The sequence below is a fragment of the Ostrinia nubilalis genome, chromosome 1 (genome assembly GCF_963855985.1).
Source record: "Ostrinia nubilalis chromosome 1, ilOstNubi1.1, whole genome shotgun sequence".
In the NCBI taxonomy this organism is placed as follows: Eukaryota; Metazoa; Arthropoda; class Insecta; order Lepidoptera; family Crambidae; genus Ostrinia; species Ostrinia nubilalis.
In genome coordinates, this window is record NC_087088.1 from 9003467 (window position 1) to 9024243 (window position 20777).

Sequence of the window (20777 nt, forward strand, 5' to 3'; positions counted from 1 at the left end):
ATTTCGGAAGAGAAAATACCTACATTTGATTCAGAAGATTTCGCAGAAGAACATCAGGCGCCTTTAAGATCATCTGACCCAACACGAAATAACAAGAATAGCGTTTCAATATTACATTCACCAGAAACGGGGTCAAAAAACAAAAATTAGCAGTAATAATGTTTTTTGTTTATTACTTTTTGTATTTTTTTGGTTCTGTTTTAAAAGGCAGGATACTACATTTTTGATTATTATAAAGATTGACTTTAGTGTCATACAATTTAAGTCTTAAAACTTAATTGTTCGTTAAATTTAATGCTACTGTTATTAGGCTTAAGAAAAGTCATTATAAATTAGTAATATTTGTTTTAATAATAATATTTTTTGTTTCAAAAACTTACATATTTTTATAATGGCAAAGAAAAATAAAGAGTTTGTTTACTTAAAGAAAAATACTAATTGTTTTTGTCCATAAAACATTCCCCTGGGTGGTTACAACAGTCCCCTGTCGCAGTTTTGCGAAAAATCGCCAATAACTCAAAAACTAAGGGGAAAATGTGTGGGCTTTTTTAGATATGTATTTAAATTACTATTGCCCTGAATTTCATTAGCAAAATTTCTCAACAATTAATAAAATTACTTCAGGACAGTCTTGTATGGACGATTTTCCAAATAGCAGAGAAACACCCATACATATTTTGCTTAATTAAAATTTTTCAAAAGAACATCCTAAAGCAAACTTAAATTCACTTAATACTTATTGATTGTAAGATCTATGTTTATATGTAAGGAATAATAAATGGCATCAATGTTTGTTATGATATTTCATAAATAAAGAATTAAAAGCTTAACATCTTTTTATTTGATTAAAATTTAAAACTGTTGATAAGCTGGTTATGTGGAGGCTAAGCCAATTTGGCCTTTACCCTTGCATTTGCAACAAAACAAAATCATAAACAGTAGCATTATGATAAGATACCAAGGGGTTTCAAGGCCTAAATTTATATGTTACATCATTAGTGACAAAAAACTACTGGAATGCTTAGCAATAAAAATGTGTGAAAAAGTACACAACCTTGGGGTATTGTATCGAAGACTTTTACGGCGATATATCTCGATGATGAACTGATTTATGTTTATTTAATAATTACAATTACAAACCTAATAATTACGAATGAGTTAAAATTTAAAACACGACACACCAAGCATTGAACAGGTCCTAACATTTAATGTTGGCGCGAACACGGGCAATAGAGATAATGTTTTCTATAAAACAGTCATAACAAATATTGCACAATTATTACCTGATCTCTGCATAGTGGTAATGCTGATTTATTATTATTCAAACTAAAAACATGTCTCGAAACACAAATTCATACACTTCACCAACTGTCAACAGACTCGCCCGCCCTGCCGGGGTCGAAATTGATTTTTGAATAATGTTGCCAGTTGCCTTTATTAAATGACAAAAAGATTTATAGATGTGGTTTTACCTTTACATTATCTTTGGATCTACGTGTATCGTATCGCAATCGTGTTGTATTTGGGCTTCGTCCCTTCCTCGCAAAATGTGATGAGAAACGTGAGTGAGTGAGAAAGTTCAGAAAGTGTTATTCAGACATTGACATTTTGACGCTTGGCAGTTTTGGTTTTGTTTTGACGTAAATGTTATTAGAACTGGGCCACTGATGCATAAAAATATGCTTATTATTAATAAAATAATTATGCGACTAACTTTGAATATCCACACCTAAAGGTTTACAATAAAGTATTAATATTAAACATGACTCCACTGGTCGTAAAGTTTCATATGAGAAAAATGATACATCTTGGGGTGTGCTATAGAATTGTTAATAATATCATCAAACATTCCAAAACATACTCTCAGGTAAGTTATTTACGGTACACTGAAAATTAATTCAAAAGAAGACACACCTAATAAGTTTAATAATAATTAAAGAACAAACAGGAAACTAGAAACTAAAAATATGATGAGTTTTTTAGTAAGTTAGTCCTATTATGGTTCGCACCCATTGAGGGCAACTGGGAATTTGTAAAAGTGGGGGCGACCATGGTGGGACAACTGGGAACAACCCTGTAATTTTAGCGCCAGATATACTTGGTCTTTATGGAGTAGTGACGTTAGACAAGGAAATTCAGCTGTAATAACAGTGTAAATGTTGATTTTGTTTGCACCCAATGTTAATTGTTCATAAACTGCAATGCGAGTCACTAAAGCGCCCGTTTATTATTTTACGTGAATTCTACTCATAATGCTAAGATGAAGATGGCCTTAATCTAAATTTACCTAAGAATTAAGTATGCGTTTGCCATTTGCCAAGGCATTATTGGCCCATCCATCTATTCCAATACATATTGTACTTTCTAAGACTTTAAACTAGTAGAAAACTAATTATTGAAACCCTTTTTAAGCGCAAAATTAACCCAGAAATGTTTATGCTGTCGGGGCTAGCAGGGTTAGCTTTTATGTGGCCGACAAAAAAATTGAACAAAGAATCGCTAAAAACTAATGCTGAAACAGTTACATCGGTCCTGGAACATGCTGATAACCTGTTTGAAAATGGACACTATGAGGAATGCTACAATCTTCTGTCAAGTACCAAGGTAAAATGGTTAAACACATGCATGTTACATTAATCTAACTCATTTAATGTACCTACCTAATGTTTAATTTCCGCCAGGAACAAAATGTAGAAATAAACTGGCGCATATGTCGTGTTTTGTATAACATGTCTAAGGAACCTAAATACGACAAAAAATACAAGAAGGACTTAGTTTTCCAAGCATACAATATCATATGTGATGAGCTCTCAAGACATCAAGATAATTTTGCTGTTCAAAAATGGTATGCATTATTATTAGATGCAAAATGCTCATATGATGGAATCAAAGAAAGAATCAAACAACTAGAAAATATAAAGAAGCATATGGACGTAAGTATAAATTATTTGCCTTGACAAATCAAAATAAATACGTAATCGTTTAAATCCTTATATTTAATTTGTAGCTTGCAGTGACACTGAATCCAAACGATGCAACAACACTGCATATGCTTGGGGAGTGGTGTTATCAAGTTAGTAGTCTTCCTTGGCATCAGAGAAAAATAGCCGAGGCTCTTTTCGCTTCACCACCCCAATCAACTTATGAAGACGCTCTTGAGTATTTCTTAAGGGCAGAAGCAGCACAGCCACGTTTTTACAGCCTTAATTTACTTAGGCTGGGTAACTGCTATTTAAAATTGCAAAAAGAAGACCAGGCCAAATACTACCTCAAATTAGCAGCAAGTTATCCTGCTAAATCTAATGACGACCACTATGCAAATAAAGAAGCAACAGAGTTACTGAATAAGATTAAATGACGATAATAATTATTATTGTTCGGAAGTTCTACGCGACATTTTTAAATCCCATTGTATCCCCCAAGGATATAAATGTATATTAATTAATCAATAATTATTATATTAACAAATTATGAAAACGGAATGGAAGAACCGTTTTTACAAGTGAGGCTAGCTCATCTTTTGTAATAATAAGTTCCCAGTTGCCCCCAATGGGGGCGACACCTGTGATACTGGTGCGGGGCAACTGGAAATAACAGCTTTACACCTTGAAACGGTGTACGATGAATTTTATCTTACATGACCTAGCTAAGTAAAAGTAATGTAGGAAATAAAATATTTTTCACTTTATATATTACTTTTATTTATGAACAGTTTCTTCCACTAAGTAACACAGTACTTATAAAGGAAATGCTATACATGTTGGATAGGTACCAAAGGTTTATGATACTCTTAAAATCATGGACCTATAAAAAAAGTCGGACGGATTCTCATCAACAAAATACTGTGACATTAGGATACACCAGCTTGCCTGTACGTACAGGCCGGCACGCACACATTCACACCCTGATACACCACTTCGAGTGCAAACTTCACACAGTTGACACATTTAAGCAGCGAAAAAACAACACGAATACGACATGTCTTGTGTGATGAAATTGTGTAAAAACCGTTCTGTTCGAACAAACAAAAATTAAGGAATCACATTTCACAGGCAAAATAATAATCCAATCACTTATTTCCCGACATTAAAATATTGAAATTAATTGAAATCAAACGTCATTCACTCGAAAAAATAATACGTCAAAGACCAGTGTTCTCAGTTATTTACGTGGGAAAATTACCCGAAATATGGGAAATTAATAATAATTTTAGGACTTTTTAGTTATTTATTACGCATACTATGGAAATAAAATAATTTATCATAATAATTGTGTTTTAATGGGATATATTTTCATAGGCAAATTTAATCCTTCCCAAAAATGTGGAACTGCAAAATTCAAATTTTCTTACATTGATTGCAAGTCAGTGTCAGGTTGTATGTTAAAAAAAATCTATCAGAGATATTAATAATATATTGATGATGCATAAAATTATGATTATAATGTACACAAGATTCGTAATTTGTAACTGCGTGAATCATTTTTGATCAACATTATGTACATACCCTGACACATTGACTTGCAAACAATGTAAGAAAATTTGAACATTGAAAATTTCGCGCCTACCTCAACGCATTCACCTTTCATCTTTTTAAAATGGCACGGAATAATTCTGTCTACATTTCCAAGTAACATCTGCCGATCTATGTTTTTCTTAAAATAAATGGGTAAAATGTTTTGGCTAACATGGCATCCCTAAATTCACTCACACAATAGACAAACGCCAAAATTTTGCGTCACAGTTTTGTTGTAGCGCGAGTTCCGTCCGCCTTTTTTTATAGGTCCATGCTTAAAATTGCATTTTTTTTTTGTACATTTAGGTATTTCTCGGCAGTATGGGACACAGCAAGCAATTTGTCATTTCAACATTGCCTTAACATTCGTTTGATGACCTCCTGCATGCTTTTAATCAACAAAAGTAAGTTCATAGAGAAAAGTAATACATAGGAAAAGTAAGTTAGCTCTACACAACATTAAATTAAAATGTCGCTCGCTCACTGTCACGTACTTTTTTTTTTGGCTCGCGTGGCTTGCGCATTTGCCAATATCAAGTTTTTTTTTGTTCCTTTCCTTTATAAACAATCTCATAGGAAATGAGATTGTTTATAAAGGAATCACGGTTGATAAGAGGACATGAAAAGAAAATATGGTTCAGATCACCTTCGTCCAACCCACACTCGCATAGTGAACTATTTAAAATATGAAGTCTGGCCAGATGCACCGGAGTGCACTGTGCAGACATGACCTAACCTCTGCTAACCTCATTCGGATTAACATTGAGTCACGTACGTTTTGAGTTTGTTACAGCCTCGGAACAGAGATTTCTAGCCAAATCGTTGCAATATCATCGTATCGCGATCGTATTGATTATTTGCAATATCTCTCTTATTCGTATGACGTGATCTCACTGATCGCTCACACCTTGTCTATGGGTAGTTATTTTTTCTTATAGCAATACAGCATACATCTGTCAGTCTGTCTGTCATCAGTACACATCATTATTTTTTTTGTTAAATCGGATCGGTGAGCGGCTGTTTTAACCGTGATAATAACGGTTTTTGCTTTGTTTGATTGATAACTTAATTTTGTGAATTATGTCCACCTCACATGCCGAGGATCAGTTTAGTGATGAAGAAGTTTTCTTCGGAAAAATTACTCTCAAAGAAATTAAGAAACATATTATTTGGAATAATCATCTTCCTAGGTCAGTTTTAGTATACCTGTATAATGTTTTCCATTTCGTTCTTCGGTTGTCTATCATACTCAAATCAAGATTTCATTTCCTTAGGAGTAAAGGTGCAGCATCAAGAGACGGTTACGATGACGGTATAAAAATAATAGAAACACATTCAGCCCCAAATCTCATTCGAAGAGATATTAGTCCTACTCCCATCGAGAAGAAAGCAACATCAAATATCAATTTATCTCCAGATGGATCTGAAGTGTACTCTGGTTGGGACATAAAACAAACAGACGACAGCTTCCTTAAAGTTGAAAAGATGGTAGCTGATATGTGTGTGTCATCTCCTACAAAGAATAATAAAAAAGAGGAAGCCTTAAATAATACATTGGATATAATTGATTATATACTAAAAACGGGTTCACCTAACATATTGAAAAAAGATTCTGAGACTGCAAAACCTTCAGAAATCTCACCATCAGAAAATTCTCATCAAATCAAAGTGCCACAAAATGTAAATAGCATTGGGAGTACACCATCAGTAGAACTTATAAAACCTGAGAAAAATTGCAACCCTGAAGTGGTTGTTCATTGCACTCCTTCAAAAACATGCAGGAATATTTGTGAAAAGACTGATAAAAACACACCCCACACAGGAGTGAAACAAAAGACACCTATGTTTAGAACACCTAGAAACCCCATTTCACATAAAAAACCATCAGATAATTTACTAAAGAAAACTCCGGGTAAAAATCATGCTTATCAACATATTGCTAGCCCGGTGGCTTCATACATAAAAAAATGTCCAGTTGCTCCATTGGTGAAAGACGTCCGTCCCTCAAAACCCTTGCCTGGTTCTTCATCTATACCCAAACTTGTGAAGACCAACTCCACACAAGCCAAATTAAGCAATAAAGAAAATCTTCAATTACCATCTGTTGCTTATAGAAGTGCTAAGAAAACTCAAGTGGTAAGTATGTTTTTTAACTAGATGTAATTATTTGTTAATTTTCCAAAAAAAGAAGTTTGTAAAAATTGAATAGTTTTAAATGTTGTAGGTACAATAAAATGCCAAACTGAATTACATTCAATGGAAATGCTGTTTTTTACAGATACATGTTCCAGATGAAGAGAAATTACCTCAGAGCCACTGGATGAAAAAAATTACGTCATCATTACCAAAACCGCTTATAATGAAGCATGATCATCGGGAAACTAATTTAATTAAAAGGGTTTTGGTATCTCGTCAAGAGGACAGCTTTGCCGATTTGTCGCTACGCCAAGCTGATGTCTCAGTTTGCACTCAGAAGTCTGCTTTTAACAAACCAAAAGGCAATTGTTCCTAATTGTACCTACTTGACTTGAATTAAAATAAATGGTTACATTGAATACCTGGTTTTATTATTATGCTACTTTCTGTAGTATCGCCTATTCTATTTTGCATTAAGTGTGCAAATTACATCGATTTGGTAATACAATATAAATATACCCTATGAATGTATGTTCAGCAACAGCACATCAGCAGACTATACAATTCAATTTTTTGCTGCTTATTAGCCAATTAGCACATCACAGTACTATAACATCTAGATAATGCCACAATATACATAAGCTTGTCTGTACTATAAGTGTGAAGTGAAAACCAGAGTAAAAACCATTTTAAAAAAACGGCTATTTTTTCGAAGATAAGTTTTTGGTTCACATTGTTTCTAATGAGTATTGGTTTTAGTATAAATTAAGTGTGATTTATTGAAATAAAACAATTTTAAGTAAAATTAATAATGTATTTTGAAAAATCTTAGCAAATTGATTACAAAATGCAAGCCTAAGAGCACTTAGTTGTGTAGTATTATAGGTAAACCTACATTACCTGTAGGTATTTGTTACCTAAAACTAGTAAAATCACATTGTTTACATAATATTTCTTGATCATCTAGGTACAACCCGGTCGAGTTAAATGCGCACCATGACGTTACCACATCGACCCTCGGGTGTGTGGAAGTAGTATTCCCGCAGTTAGCTCGATCGGGTTATAAGTAATGTGTACAGAAAAAATGAGAATTGAATAATATAATAGTGAATCGGACAGAAGTGATTTCGCTCTCATTTGAATCTTAAGTCGTCAAATATTATAACGTTAACATTAATAGGAGATCGTAGCCTGATTCGTATTATTCGTATGACATCCACCATTAGCGAATAATCTATTGTGATTTCATATATTTTAAAATGAGAGTAGAGACGAAACTTCTTTGTTTACACATTGATATCATATAAAACATTAAAAACAGATGCATTACAAAATACGTCTTTTTTATCGACTAAACTCACTATCTAAAAAGCAAAGAACATTGAAATTTTGACAATTATTATTGTCTTTATCTTAAACTGAATCGTCACATCATTCGAAAATCATAAAAACAGTCAAACATTTTTTTTAGAAAACAGTTTTCCTCAGACATTGGAGGCAATCTTTATTCAGCGAAACCAAGTTGCGTCAATCTAAGCCGCGTAAGATAGATAAAGGGGGTAAAACGGGATCCACGCGTACGAAGTCGCGGGTGGCCGCTAGTATTAACTAAAAATCTTTAAGGCTTAAAATCTTCGCTGCTCTGTTCTTTAATATTGGCACAACCCGCCCCACAACTCCTCTTAGCAGAGTGTACTCATTCCACCATCGTTACTTCCCGACTCAAACAGTCAAACATGGCAGTTTTGTGTAGACAGACATGAATAATTTTGAGTGTGAAATTAGTAATAAAAATCAGTCAAAAGTGATATTGACCAAGAGAGTTAGTCAAAACCACTTTTGACTGCAAACAATCAGTCAATAGTGCTTTCACCTGATTTAAAATTTTACCAATCAGTCCAAACTTCATACAAAGTAATGATTTTACTTATATTTTGCTTGACAAATACCTAGATTTCTTAAAAATATGATAAGAATTAATTAATGAATGAATGAATTAAAAAGCAACATTACTCTGACACCTAAGGTAATCACGTTGTATGCACAAATTATGTAAAGAATATATGTAGGTACTTAAAATGGTTTTATAACACTTTTTTAATGATTTCCATGTAATTTTCACTAATCATAACACTATGAATTTAAACTGATTTTTTGCAGCTAAAAGTGGTTTTGACTAACGCCCTTGGTCAAAAGCAAAACCAGTTTTGACTGATTTTTGCAGTCAAAAGTGGTATTGTAACATAAGTACTTTACAATGTTTTGACGCCATTTAAGTTTTATTCTTATTAATATTTAAAATCCGTTTTCTTATGCCTAAGAGCTGATTTTTCAATCGTTGGATAACTTTTATCTGAAGAATAAGTTTGGCATATTGACATTTTCAGTATGGGAAATATGTCAAAATGACAAATTTATTCGCCAGTTAAAAGTTAATTGATGATTGAAAAATCAGCCCAGTGAAACGTAACTCGATCAAACAATTAAATCGTGAAAATATATATCACACTTCGTAGACTAGGGTACTAGACCATTAATATATAATAATAGACCATTAATAAGACTATATAAAGTTTTATAACAATCAAGCCTTATATTACGAGTATAAATATTTAATAAAATACGCTGGTAAAAATGCACACTTGGTGTATTTATCATATAAGTACAACATATTATTATGTACTATAAATTATAAATGCTACTGTAGGCAATTAATAAGCAAAATGCATTATTTTTCTTAACAATAGTGTTAATGTTCACAACTCCCTTATTACCATGTTAATATTATTGTATTGTAGGTTTTAAGAGAAATAGCAAATTCGTGAAACATTTTTAAATGTATGTATTTATAAGAATATTAGATATACTTACTTTACTTAAATTTCAAAAATATTATATAATATGAGATTGGCTTCATAAGATCACTTAGGTCGTGAATGAGAAAATACACTAGAGTAAAATATCATTATATCAAAATATTTAGAAAAATTAAATTAATGAAAACAAAAACTTATAATAAATGCAAAAACGACCTGTAAATATAGTTTAAAATAAAGTATTAAACTCTGTTTTTCATTCATTTACGCCAGTAAATAATAATATAAGTTTTTCTTCATAATAAATCAACAATATAGTGAAATATCACAAATGTGGTATATACGTGGACAACTTCAATCATGTACTTAATATAATAAACATTATTGAATCAAACTTTTAACAAAACTTGTGCTTATGACAACCACTTAAATTAATCTGATAAACACAACAATAGTAAATCATTAAAAAATATAAATCCATAAGAAAACAGTAAAATAGCACGTATTTTTGAAGGACTTACAACATGCCCGGTCCATCATTCTTTATTTCCTTTTTCGAAGAACATGAAATCCTGAAATGTATAAAAGCATTAGATAACATTTGATAAATGATAAACCAACCAAGGAATATTTTTGATCAACGTGATTCATAACTAAATAATAAATGAGCAATAATTAAAGTGGATCGAGCAACAGTGCCAAGTCGAACATCTAAACGTTAGCAACAAATCATTATGCTACTTTTTCTTCTCTCTTTACAAAAAGAAACAAAATTGACTCTAAATTCTCCATTCACAGAGTTTGAAACAAATAAAAATAAATTTATTTCAAAGGCCCAACCAAAGTGCGAGATCCTTTTTGTTTTAATTTTTTATTTATTTTGTAAGAATATCGAAGACTTTTAATTTTATAAAAATATAGATTTTACTCTATGTTAACTTGAAAAAAGAAAGCTTCAAGTTACTTACAATTAGAAAGCACGCTCCCAACAAAACTGCTTTTATCTTCACGTCCAAATCCATCGGAAAATTAATTCCGAAATAATCGGAATCGGTAAATGCCTCCCGCGCCAATCCTGACCACTGTTTGGTAATTTTACCAACTTTCGTTTCGCCGTCTTTTGAGTATACCTGAAATTAGATTTTATTGAGCACCTTAATATTTGGATAAGCATAATGTTCATCGTGTCAATTAGGTCGAGAATTCTACTATCTCTTCGGTTCAACATCCTTGATAGTATTTATGTACTCTCCTCTCCAACTTATTTACTTAACGACATTAACTTCTTCTCCATGTATATTCACGTGCAAAAACACATGCAACATTTTTATTGGAATTTAAACCTCCTAAAGTTCCTCCGTGGTTACGGATTCCGGGCGAAGCTCGCTTTCGCCTTCGGCCTGATCATCACTTTCCATCAGGTGAGATGCAGGCCAAGCTTTCTTGTTGTAGATAAAAATACCTAAGGGCGTAATGAGTTTTATTATAGTAGTTACACAATTTTGTGTTCGTGAACTTACATTGAATTCGATATCTCCGCAAATAGAGTAAGTGCAGAACGGCCCTTTGATTTTGAGTACGACGTCACCGACTGCGTTCTTGATGTCGTAGCACGGTTTGCACAGTGACCACTGCTGTTCTATCGAGCCGATGACGGTGCCAGGCGGCGCGGACACTTCCATGCTTTGCAGCCAGCATGGGCACAAACAGGAATCGCACGCCAGGGGCCGGTGGAGATGAATCACCTGTTATGAGAAGAAGTTTCGTAAATCTGATTTTAAATAGCATATTTTCTTTAGTCTTAGATGGGACATGATGGATGAGTAATACGGAAGCCGATTGTTTAATAGGTTTTGTAGGATTTATGTAAACACCGCCCTTTGCCTCAATTAAAAAGTAGGTACATACTTTTGTCTATGCAACTCTGTATTCTCTATGCTCTCTCCGTCCGTGTGGACGTCAATAAACCGTGTTTAAATTCAAATAATTCCCTCTTTTATTAGTATACTTCCAACAGGTTTCTCAAAATATGATTAAAATACTTATTTTCTTAAATGGTACATGAACCCACGACTTTACGCTTAAAGGCTACTTAACCACTGAGATTGTATGGTTGAATAAATCAGTTTGTATTGTAGCTAGGTTTTTAATATTTAGTACGTTTCGAACTGATGAAGTAATAATGATTAAAAAAACGTTTTAGCAACAATCTACTGAGTAATTTTTTTTAAACTTAGATAATAAATTGTAAGTAGGTATAATATAAGATTTTAAACTTTCGCGTTACATTTCAACTAAAATAGTTTTAGACACGGGTTTTAACGCGACGTTTAATAATGAGAAACATTATGTACTCACGGCTTGAATTGTAACTTGAAAATAACGACTGACAATTTTTTTAATCTTGATTAGGCAGGTCAGAGAACCGGTTCTGCGGGTCATAAGAACCGGATTTTGATATTTTGGAACCATTGTGTTTGCCATTGTGTCAGACACATAATAATGATTTGATGACGATTCAATGTGTTGATCGAGAATAACGTAACACTAACGTGGCAACAGCTATAGATTATACTAATCTGTGTTTGTATGTCATATTAAACGCATTTTTATAGTTTTATTTAGTGAAACAGAAGCTACCTGTTTATTGAATTAAGATACTAACTCAGAAGTGAATATCGCGAAGATTGAATTGAACGCAATCTCCTTTTGAGTTTTGTTAATTGAAAAAAATGTGGTCGCTATCTGCTCGTATATTAGTAGCGGACGGAGTCTTTAGTGAATTAGTCCCGCTCTGTACAGTTGTTTGATTTTCGTTTGACCTTGACTGTACGATAATAAGTAGGTACGCGATCGAGGTCGACGCGCGTCTGAATATACATAATAGAATCTAGTATTTAATTTCAGAGCTAAAAGCCGTGCCCGCTTCGAGAATATTCAGTATAAAAATTAGATCTTACCTCATTTTGGAAGTTATCCATAATCTTCATATCGAATGGACGCATCGGGCCACAACAGTTTCTAGTGCAGCAGTCGTTATCTTCTACAGCATAGTAGACCTTCTGGCCGACGCTGTTCTTGATTGTATATTTATTGTTAGTTTCAAAACCCACGAAGGCTTCCAAAAGTTCCACTTTCTGGTGCACTAACAGCTGGTTAATCAATGACAGGTATTCCAAACCTGGGGGACAGTTGTTGACTCCTTGTGGAATAGTCATCCAGCCACCTGAAGTAATAAAAGATATAGTTGATTTAAATTTATAATACACATTTTGACAAGAGTGAGCGAAGGGCCATAAATTAACCTAAATTCTTCTTAATATAATATAATACATAATGATTTTTTAAATATTATAATGCAACATCTGTACGTAAAAAATATCATATGAAAAATATACTTACATTTCCATTCAAAGAAGAAATATTTAAACAAAATATAAAATTAATTACTAACTATTAGATTATAATAAAGTTATGAATATGATTATAAAATAAATATAAACACAGTAAAGTACAGATAATATTAATTTGTGAGTCCCACCACCAGACTTTCATGATTTACAGACAAAAATAACCTTTTTTCCTCATCAGTAAGAAACTTCTGGTAACCATCATATCGAGAATGAAAAATGTTTTTACAAAATCTATTCAATGTCCGCTTTACGCTAATAACACTTAAAGTTTCCACATAGACTTTATTATCTGACATAACATTACATTTCTTTGCAAAATATCTTTTAAACTTTGCCCACTTAGTAAGACATGACTTCTTTCGTTCTAAGTACAGAATTTCTTCGAATAATATTTCAAAATTATTCGAGGAGCTGTTTTCTTCAAAGAACGTGGACATGATAGGCGTGAAATGTAGAAATTCTGATACACTTTATTATTAATAAACCAGCCCTACCACACAGAACAATAAATTGACTCAATTAACTGATTGCATGCTACCTAGAACACTGCAACGATTACCTATCACAAGTAACTAAGCTCACAGTAAACACTGTTATCTGTGTAATAAGTTGTTTATTAACTTGTTATGCTTCAAGATAATAATATGTATAAGACGAGCATACAGAACTATCAAATTCATTTATTCGTGAGGTTTAAATAATGTTAAAACCATTTTATTACCACTGAGTGTTATATCTAACTCATTAACCATAAAAAGAACTAGTGAACAAAGACTTACAAAAATTACAAATCTCATTTAGTTGATTTAAAATGCAGATTTTTACATGTAGAGTCACATAATAATATTTCCAGAGTAAAACTACATACCTGGTGGGCCTTGGGGTCCAGGTTGTTGAATAACTGGCTGAGGATATCCTGGTTGTGGCTGATAGCCTGGAGAAAAGCCAGGTTGAAATCCAGGCTGATAACCAGGCTGGAAACCATGTTGGAACCCAGGCTGCATTCCTGGCAGTGGTTGGGCTCCAGGTGGTAATGGAGGTCCCGGGGGGTTCATTGGTCCTGTTTGAGGGTGGGGATAGCCAGTCTGGGGGTTCATCGGATAACTCTCCTGCGCCTTACTGTCAGGAGGTGGAGCATACCCTTGACTGGCCGGAAAATTTGGTGAGTATGGGGTCTGTTTGTGCGACATATTATTGTTTTCCTGAAATAAATAAGATAAAAATAAATTAAAACAAATTATAACTACACTCACACATTTTATGGCAAATAACAATCCAATTAATCATGGCTGTAATTAATTACACTATGAATCTAATAGATGGATGTACGGTTTAATGTGTCCTTGTAATTAAAACCAATTACCAGAACTTTAAAAATTAAATAGAGCTTGATTGCATTCAATTATTGGAGTTGGAATGGGTAATTTAGTACAAAATTTTATGGGCACTACTTCGTAGTTTTTACAAACAGTTATGTTTAGTATTATAGTAATGAATTTCATACATTATGGATTTAGTTACAAAAGGATAAAAGATGGTTAATACAGATTAATGATGAATGGAAACAGGAACATCCAAGAAAAAAAGGTGTCTGGTTTTTGTTTCTTTATTATTATTATTGTTACCAGATTTTAGTTATTAAGTAAGATAATCTGATTTAAGTTATTATTATATACCTACAGAAACAGAATAAATAGGTAATTTAGATTTTCTAACTCAGTAAAATAAAAAAATATATTATTATTAAACTTACAGACATACGGGATACTATTTTAAAAAGATTTAGCACTTCTTATTTGTAATGTGTGTGATTTAGTAATGTGACCAACTCCAACTGATTTTCAGTTGTCTATATCAAATAATGAATTAAGCATGTATGTAAGAAGTTAGGTTCTATTCATATTAACCCTTAAATGCATGATTTTTTATTTAGTTATGAAAAAAATATTTCAATTAGATTTTTAGTCACAGATAAGGGGAAAAATAATAAAAAAAATCTTAGTACGAAAAAAAAAGGATATTTTTGAAAATTAACAGTATGTAGCCAAATGTCTACACCATGCGTTTATGCCATAAAATTGTTCTATGGTTTGCTTATTTGGCTATTCTTTTCAGCATGTTTGGCTCGCTATCTGAAAAGGAAATTGAGGCAGCTCTTGCTGCTTTAAATGATGGTGCAGTCTCAGAACATGATGAAAATTTAGATGATGATAACATCGATTATTACCCAAACGTACGGGATTTATTGCATGATCAGGATGAGGAGTCCATGGATCATAATCTACCCTTGAAACATAACGAAGACCCTGGAACATAACCCTCCCATAGTCTATGAAGAGGAACATATATTAGATCACATCTTCGTTATGTTCCAGGGTCTTCGTTATGTTCCAAGGGTAGATTATGATCTATGGATTCCTCATCCAGATCATGCAATAAATCCCGTACGTTTGGGTAATAATCCAAGTTATCATCATCTAAATTTTCGTCATCTTCTGAGACTGCACCATCATTTAAAACAGCAAGAACTGCCTCAATTTCCTTTTCAGATAGCGAGCCAAACATGCTGAAAAGAAAAGCCAAATAAGCAAACCATAGAACAATTTTATGGCATAAACGCATGGTGTAGACATTTGGCTATATACACAAAAACCAAGTCGAAGGCACATTCGGGATAGATTACCAAAAAAATAAGTTATAATAATGAATTCTTACATTATTTCTAACACGTATGTATTTTTTTCCAATCGTTTTAGCAATTAATTCTCACTGAATCCGAAATTCAAATACCAGAAATTTTAACACTACCAATTTTTTCTCTTTCGCAATCGCTACATCAAATATCGGTAAATTTTTTTTCAAATCTACCTTCATTTGCGGTTTTTTTATTTTTATTATGATGTTTTCTACGATATTAGCGTAAGTTCAGAAACGCTTATAAAATGTGTTACTTTTTATGATTAAAAAAGTACTTCGTAGCCATATGGCTACACTATGCATTTAAGGGTTAAATTGCTTGGCAAACACAATCACAAATATTTACCAGACCTTTTCTATGAGGAAAATAGTTAACAAAATAAATTTTACACTTATTGAAATAAGAATGAGATTAGAATGTTTATTTAATCTCTGCATAAACAAGTTACAATGTTCACTATCACATCATTAAATGACTAGTTCCATTAATTAGGGCCAATGCATTAGTTATTATAAGTACCTAAGCTACTATTTTTGATTTCATTAAATTAATAAATGGGATTCTATTCTTTATTGAATTTAGAAAGCAATATTAATAAACCTAGAATTACCATTCTCTAAAGTATACACCAAATGGAATTTAAACAAAAAGTAAACTTAGAATAGGCATACGAAATAATATAATTTTAGATAGGTATTCTTTAAAAGAAATCATTTTATATAAAACTAAATCACCTCTTACAATAATTCGTCCGAATAGTCTGCTGCTAACCCCGCCCCATAGAGTGTGGTACTTCCGCGCCCAGTCAAGCAAGAGGCTTTGGTTAGTTCGGCGGCTACGATACAAAAAAACTAGACTGAATATATCCAATACATATTAGTGAGATGAGCAAAATTCTTGGCATCTCTGTCCATACTCTTAGTGTAGAGTAGGAAGAAATATTCACAAACAAATTTCGGTTTCGAGGCGGTAAAAATAGATTTGGTACGCTTAAAATACATTTGGGTGAAAATAGCCAATACAAAACGTGTGTTTAAGCAAGTCTTATAATAAAACAGACTTACTTAGCGGCATAAAAGTAATTGGCTTTGATTGGAAATCAAATAAAATCTAAATTAAACATAACTCACTCTGCTAGCTGCCGCCGCCGCCGCTCGCTGCTGTCAAAATTGTTATTTGAACTTTTGCTTGTCAAATTATCAATGCCGCTGTCACTTCACATTTTACCGGTTTTTTACAGTATATAGCCGTGGCATTACTAAAGGAAGAATCCATAGAGCTAACTTCGTGTATCAATGCTGACACATTAAGAAAAATTACGTACTTCCGGTATAATGCTGCCACATTACGTACATTTTACACTAAATCTTGTAAAATAATAAGTTATGGAGGTTGCAAAATTAAATGACTTTAAAATAAAATATAAATGAAATTTGTGTTAGGCTACCAGCGAATTTTGTTTTGGTATAGTGTGGCACATTTTTTACTTAATTCTTAATTATTCTTGAAGTAGATGTTAAATTATTCAGTTTTTATTATTAAATATGTTATATTTTTTGCTGCACAACAGATTTTAAATTAAATTCAAATTTTAGCTTTATTGGATAGGGTATCTTGTGAAATAAATAAAAACTATTATTCGATTGAATATTTGGTAATTTGATGATAATTATGGCAACACAGAAATCCGGCTGGTAATATTCTCCATTCACCAATCAGGCCATTGCAATAAAGTGCATTGACCAACCTGCTGCTGATGTCGACTACTTTCGGCAGGGAGCAAGTCAGTCAGTCTCCTCAGTTGAATAGATGTTCACTTCCGCGTTTGTACTTTGAAGTGACTAGCACCGCGATGCTATCGGAGTTGTTTTGCCATTCATTGAACTAAAATGGCGTCGCTGTTTATCAATTAGATTTCTTTATGTGAACGTGCCGCAGTGATCACATCCGAGTGAGTCATAAACCAACATAGCAATGACATTTTTATAGCATACAGTGAGAATACGTTTCTAAAACGTTGCGTGGAAGACTAGCAAGTGTGAAAACAGAACACAATAATGCGCGAATTCAAAGTGGTCGTGCTGGGCTCGGGTGGGGTCGGGAAGAGTGCGTTGACTGTGCAGTTTGTGTCCGGATGTTTCATGGAAAAATATGATCCCACAATAGAGGACTTCTATAGGAAAGAAATTGAGGTAGACAATTCGCCATGTGTTCTAGAAATACTGGATACTGCTGGCACAGAGCAGTTCGCCTCGATGAGAGACCTATACATAAAAAATGGCCAAGGATTCGTCGTAGTTTATTCACTAACTAATCACCAAACGTTTCAAGACATCAAGCCAATGAAGGAATTGATAACGCGCGTGAAAGGCTCGGAGCGCGTGCCCATCCTGCTGGTGGGGAACAAAGCGGACCTGGAGCACCAGCGCGAGGTGTCGCAGACCGAGGGCGCGGCGCTCGCGCAGATGTGGGGCTGCCCCTTCGTCGAGGCGTCCGCCAAGAGCCGCACCAACGTCAACGAAATGTTCGCCGAAATAGTTCGCGAAATGAACGTTAGTCCTGAAAAGGAAAAGAAAACTTATTGTTGTTGTACAGTGCTTTAATATTTAGAGTGTAATGTGGCATTTATTTCTCGTAAGACTGCAAGGGTGAGGCGGGAGCGTGCCCGTCTCGGCCCGACGGCCCGTCGGCCCCGGCTCCCTGGCGAGCGGCGGCGCGCCGGCCCCGACCGCTGGACCCTCGGCGGTCGCGATGCGCGTCATATCACGTTGTTAATATCTTTGATACATACCATTGTCCAATCGAGGTGCTTTATCTTATATTTTCATACTTTAGTACTGGTAGATACTCCCGCAGTAACCATTATCATGTGAATTGAACAAACATCCCGAATGGGAGCATGCGTAAAGAACAGAAAATCATTGTTAGCTTGGTTTTGTACATTGTCAACTGGGAAGCATGCTAAAGATGTGTCAGATAAACAAACAAAAAAAAAACATGTATTGTAAATTAATATTAGTCAACTTTGTATATAATTTCATGAGATTATCGATGTGGAGGGACATGGACGGTTTAGAGAATTAAAAGCCATCCAAATATGCAATAAACTATTTGTGTAGAGTGAAGTGCGATGAGTAAGAGTTACACCTAAGTCATGTCGCAGATTGTGTTTTGTTGTGTAAATTATGTTTATATGAGAAAAATCAGTAATCAAGGAAATACATTAAGTTTTATCAGTTGCGTGATTGTGTTTTAAAAGTCTACCAGGATTTGTGATAATACATATAACAAAGTATCTATAATAAAAGTTTTAAGTGGGAGATTACAAAGTGAAGTTTTATTCCTGGACACCAAGGTAACCAAAATCTGTTTATTATTAACTTTGTATTTTGTGTACCATAGTTTGAGTTATTATATTTCAGCATTTGCAAATAGGCAGTAAATACCTAATGAATTTTATTGTTATTCTGCATTTTACAATGATTTTACTTAGTCATAAAAAGTTTTGAATCACTAAGTAATTAAATGTAAATATAATAATATCATCATTAGATAATGAAAGAAATACAATAGACCATTTACATGGCTTTATGACATTCTAGTTTCCTTTGTTGTATTTTAAGCAGTTATTATTTTGTCCTTCATTTGAAAATTTGCTTCACAAGCTGGTTTGCGATTGATTTTTTATAAATGCAAGGTTTTGCACTAAAGTAGTTAATGTTAAGATTTTATCATTGTAAGGAGTATTCAGTAATTCTATTCAAAGGTATTTGGTTTGTCAACTGGTATATTTTAAGCAAATCACATTATCCTCTATGACAATATTAGTTAAATTGGGATTACCTAGGCCTACATATAAATAGGTACTGAATTATAACATACATTTTAATTAAGTTTCAGTTCAGTTAGAAAGTTTGTCAATCAGCCAGTTCTAATATCATAAGGTAGTTGAATTATAGAATAATAATGGTTGAATCGTTTAAAAAACGGAGCATAAAAGCAACACAAGTTGTCTTTATCTTTTGAAATATCTTACGACAAATGTTTTCATAACGTAGCTAAAATAAATGTTTGCTCTGTAACGGGATTGTCTCCTTGGAGCGGGCGCGGGTAACGACTGCGCGTGCTAGCAGCGGTAGCGGCTGGTGGACCATGACGTGCAGCGCAACCATCCTCGGTTTCTACAACACCCATCTAGTACTTTATTGCGATAATCTTCTCATGCAGAACTCGATTTCTCTGACCCACGCACGTCAAGTTTTTTATTTTAAGTAGTTTCGATGGAAGAAGTCTTAGTATTTTTAAATATCCGAGCTTCTAGCAACGTAATTGACGTAATATTTTACGCAATGGGATCATAAAATAAAATCAGTTATAGAGGGTAATGTAATGACAATAATTAAGCCGCTCGACTGTTATTAGGTTCGCAAAATTCATTTAATAATGAGGAAAAGTTTCATTATTTATTACAACAATAATACCATTGTAACATGTAGGCCACAGGCAGGCCACGGTTCAATGTGCGACCTCCGACCTGCTATAATAATGAATTTGCCTGCTCGCAATCTCTGCCCTAACGTTATTTTGGCCACAAACATAGCTGTTTATGGCGGTAAATTGTATTGCTCTCGTGAGATTTACAGTAGCTAAGAAAGTGCTAACGCGAACAACCAAATTACTTCATTGGCTTTCATACAATGGCACATATTTTGTTCGTTGGGGTTGTGCAGTCTGTGGTTAACTGGCACGTAGTCGAGTTTAAGGCCATGGTTCGATTGCTCGGTAGTTTAGTGTGCTACTACTGTTTAGGTGCCGTTACTGGCCCAAATGTAGCCAAGTCCGGACATTGACGATCGGGTATTGTTGCAATGCTATGTTTACACGATTGTATAGAAAATCCATATTTAACGTTTAGTCTGTAGCATTGGTCTAAGATGCGTATCTTCGATTGAATATAAAAGCAAAAAAGCTGCACAATAATTCAAAATAAAATAGATTCCCGTTCACCTTGTTATTACCTAGGTAGTGAGTAAAAAGTGGTCGGTGCAGCTGCGGCGTGTAGGTAGTTCGTCATCATACAACGCGTATGCACCTAATTGATGCCTCGAGAAAATGCGTACTTAGTGCCGTTGACTCTAGTTTTATTACCATTTAATGACTCGCTCCTTGCTCCCAGTTCGTGTCTGAGGATAGTTCGAGA

At 33.8% G+C, this 20777-nt stretch overlaps 4 protein-coding genes across 4 annotated transcripts; 3 read left to right on the plus strand and 1 right to left on the minus strand.

The window, feature by feature from the left end:
- Positions 1-1564: 1564 nt before the first annotated feature.
- LOC135071137 (regulator of microtubule dynamics protein 1-like) lies at positions 1565-3688 on the plus strand. Its single transcript, XM_063964909.1, has 4 exons — positions 1565-1867; positions 2413-2604; positions 2682-2933; positions 3008-3688. Exons 1-4 carry the CDS (start codon positions 1763-1765, stop codon positions 3356-3358), a joined length of 900 nt encoding a protein of 299 aa, XP_063820979.1. The 5' UTR covers positions 1565-1762; the 3' UTR covers positions 3359-3688.
- A 1811-nt stretch (positions 3689-5499) lies between these two features.
- LOC135075620 (uncharacterized) lies at positions 5500-7069 on the plus strand. Its single transcript, XM_063970033.1, has 3 exons — positions 5500-5704; positions 5789-6650; positions 6793-7069. The coding sequence occupies exons 1-3, from the start codon at positions 5595-5597 to the stop codon at positions 7024-7026; spliced, it is 1206 nt and encodes a 401-aa protein (XP_063826103.1). The 5' UTR covers positions 5500-5594; the 3' UTR covers positions 7027-7069.
- A 381-nt stretch (positions 7070-7450) lies between these two features.
- On the minus strand, positions 7451-16750 carry LOC135071147 (phospholipid scramblase 2-like). The gene is given in 8 exon segments (XM_063964921.1): positions 7451-10005; positions 10007-10038; positions 10435-10596; positions 10987-11211; positions 12427-12692; positions 13748-14081; positions 16319-16412; positions 16708-16750. Coding segments are annotated over 6 exon segments (1029 nt in total). The 5' UTR covers positions 14070-14081; positions 16319-16412; positions 16708-16750; the 3' UTR covers positions 7451-9983.
- A 537-nt stretch (positions 16751-17287) lies between these two features.
- Positions 17288-18906, plus strand: LOC135071159 (ras-related protein Rap-2c). Its single transcript, XM_063964932.1, has one exon. It carries the CDS (start codon positions 17635-17637, stop codon positions 18178-18180), a length of 546 nt encoding a protein of 181 aa, XP_063821002.1. The 5' UTR covers positions 17288-17634; the 3' UTR covers positions 18181-18906.
- Positions 18907-20777: the final 1871 nt, after the last annotated feature.

Excerpts from the sequence above, each read along its gene's own strand:
- LOC135071137 (XM_063964909.1), top strand. The coding sequence starts at position 1,763 with ATGACTCCACTGGTCGTAAAGTTTCATATGAGAAAAATGATACATCTT. Across the intron at positions 1,868-2,412 it reads ATTCCAAAACATACTCTCAG|CGCAAAATTAACCCAGAAAT; the intron begins GTAAGTTATTTA and ends ACCCTTTTTAAG. Across the intron at positions 2,934-3,007 it reads ATATAAAGAAGCATATGGAC|CTTGCAGTGACACTGAATCC; the intron begins GTAAGTATAAAT and ends TTTAATTTGTAG.
- LOC135075620 (XM_063970033.1), top strand. The coding sequence starts at position 5,595 with ATGTCCACCTCACATGCCGAGGATCAGTTTAGTGATGAAGAAGTTTTC. Across the intron at positions 5,705-5,788 it reads TGGAATAATCATCTTCCTAG|GAGTAAAGGTGCAGCATCAA; the intron begins GTCAGTTTTAGT and ends TCATTTCCTTAG. Across the intron at positions 6,651-6,792 it reads GTGCTAAGAAAACTCAAGTG|ATACATGTTCCAGATGAAGA; the intron begins GTAAGTATGTTT and ends TGTTTTTTACAG.
- LOC135071159 (XM_063964932.1), top strand. The coding sequence starts at position 17,635 with ATGCGCGAATTCAAAGTGGTCGTGCTGGGCTCGGGTGGGGTCGGGAAG.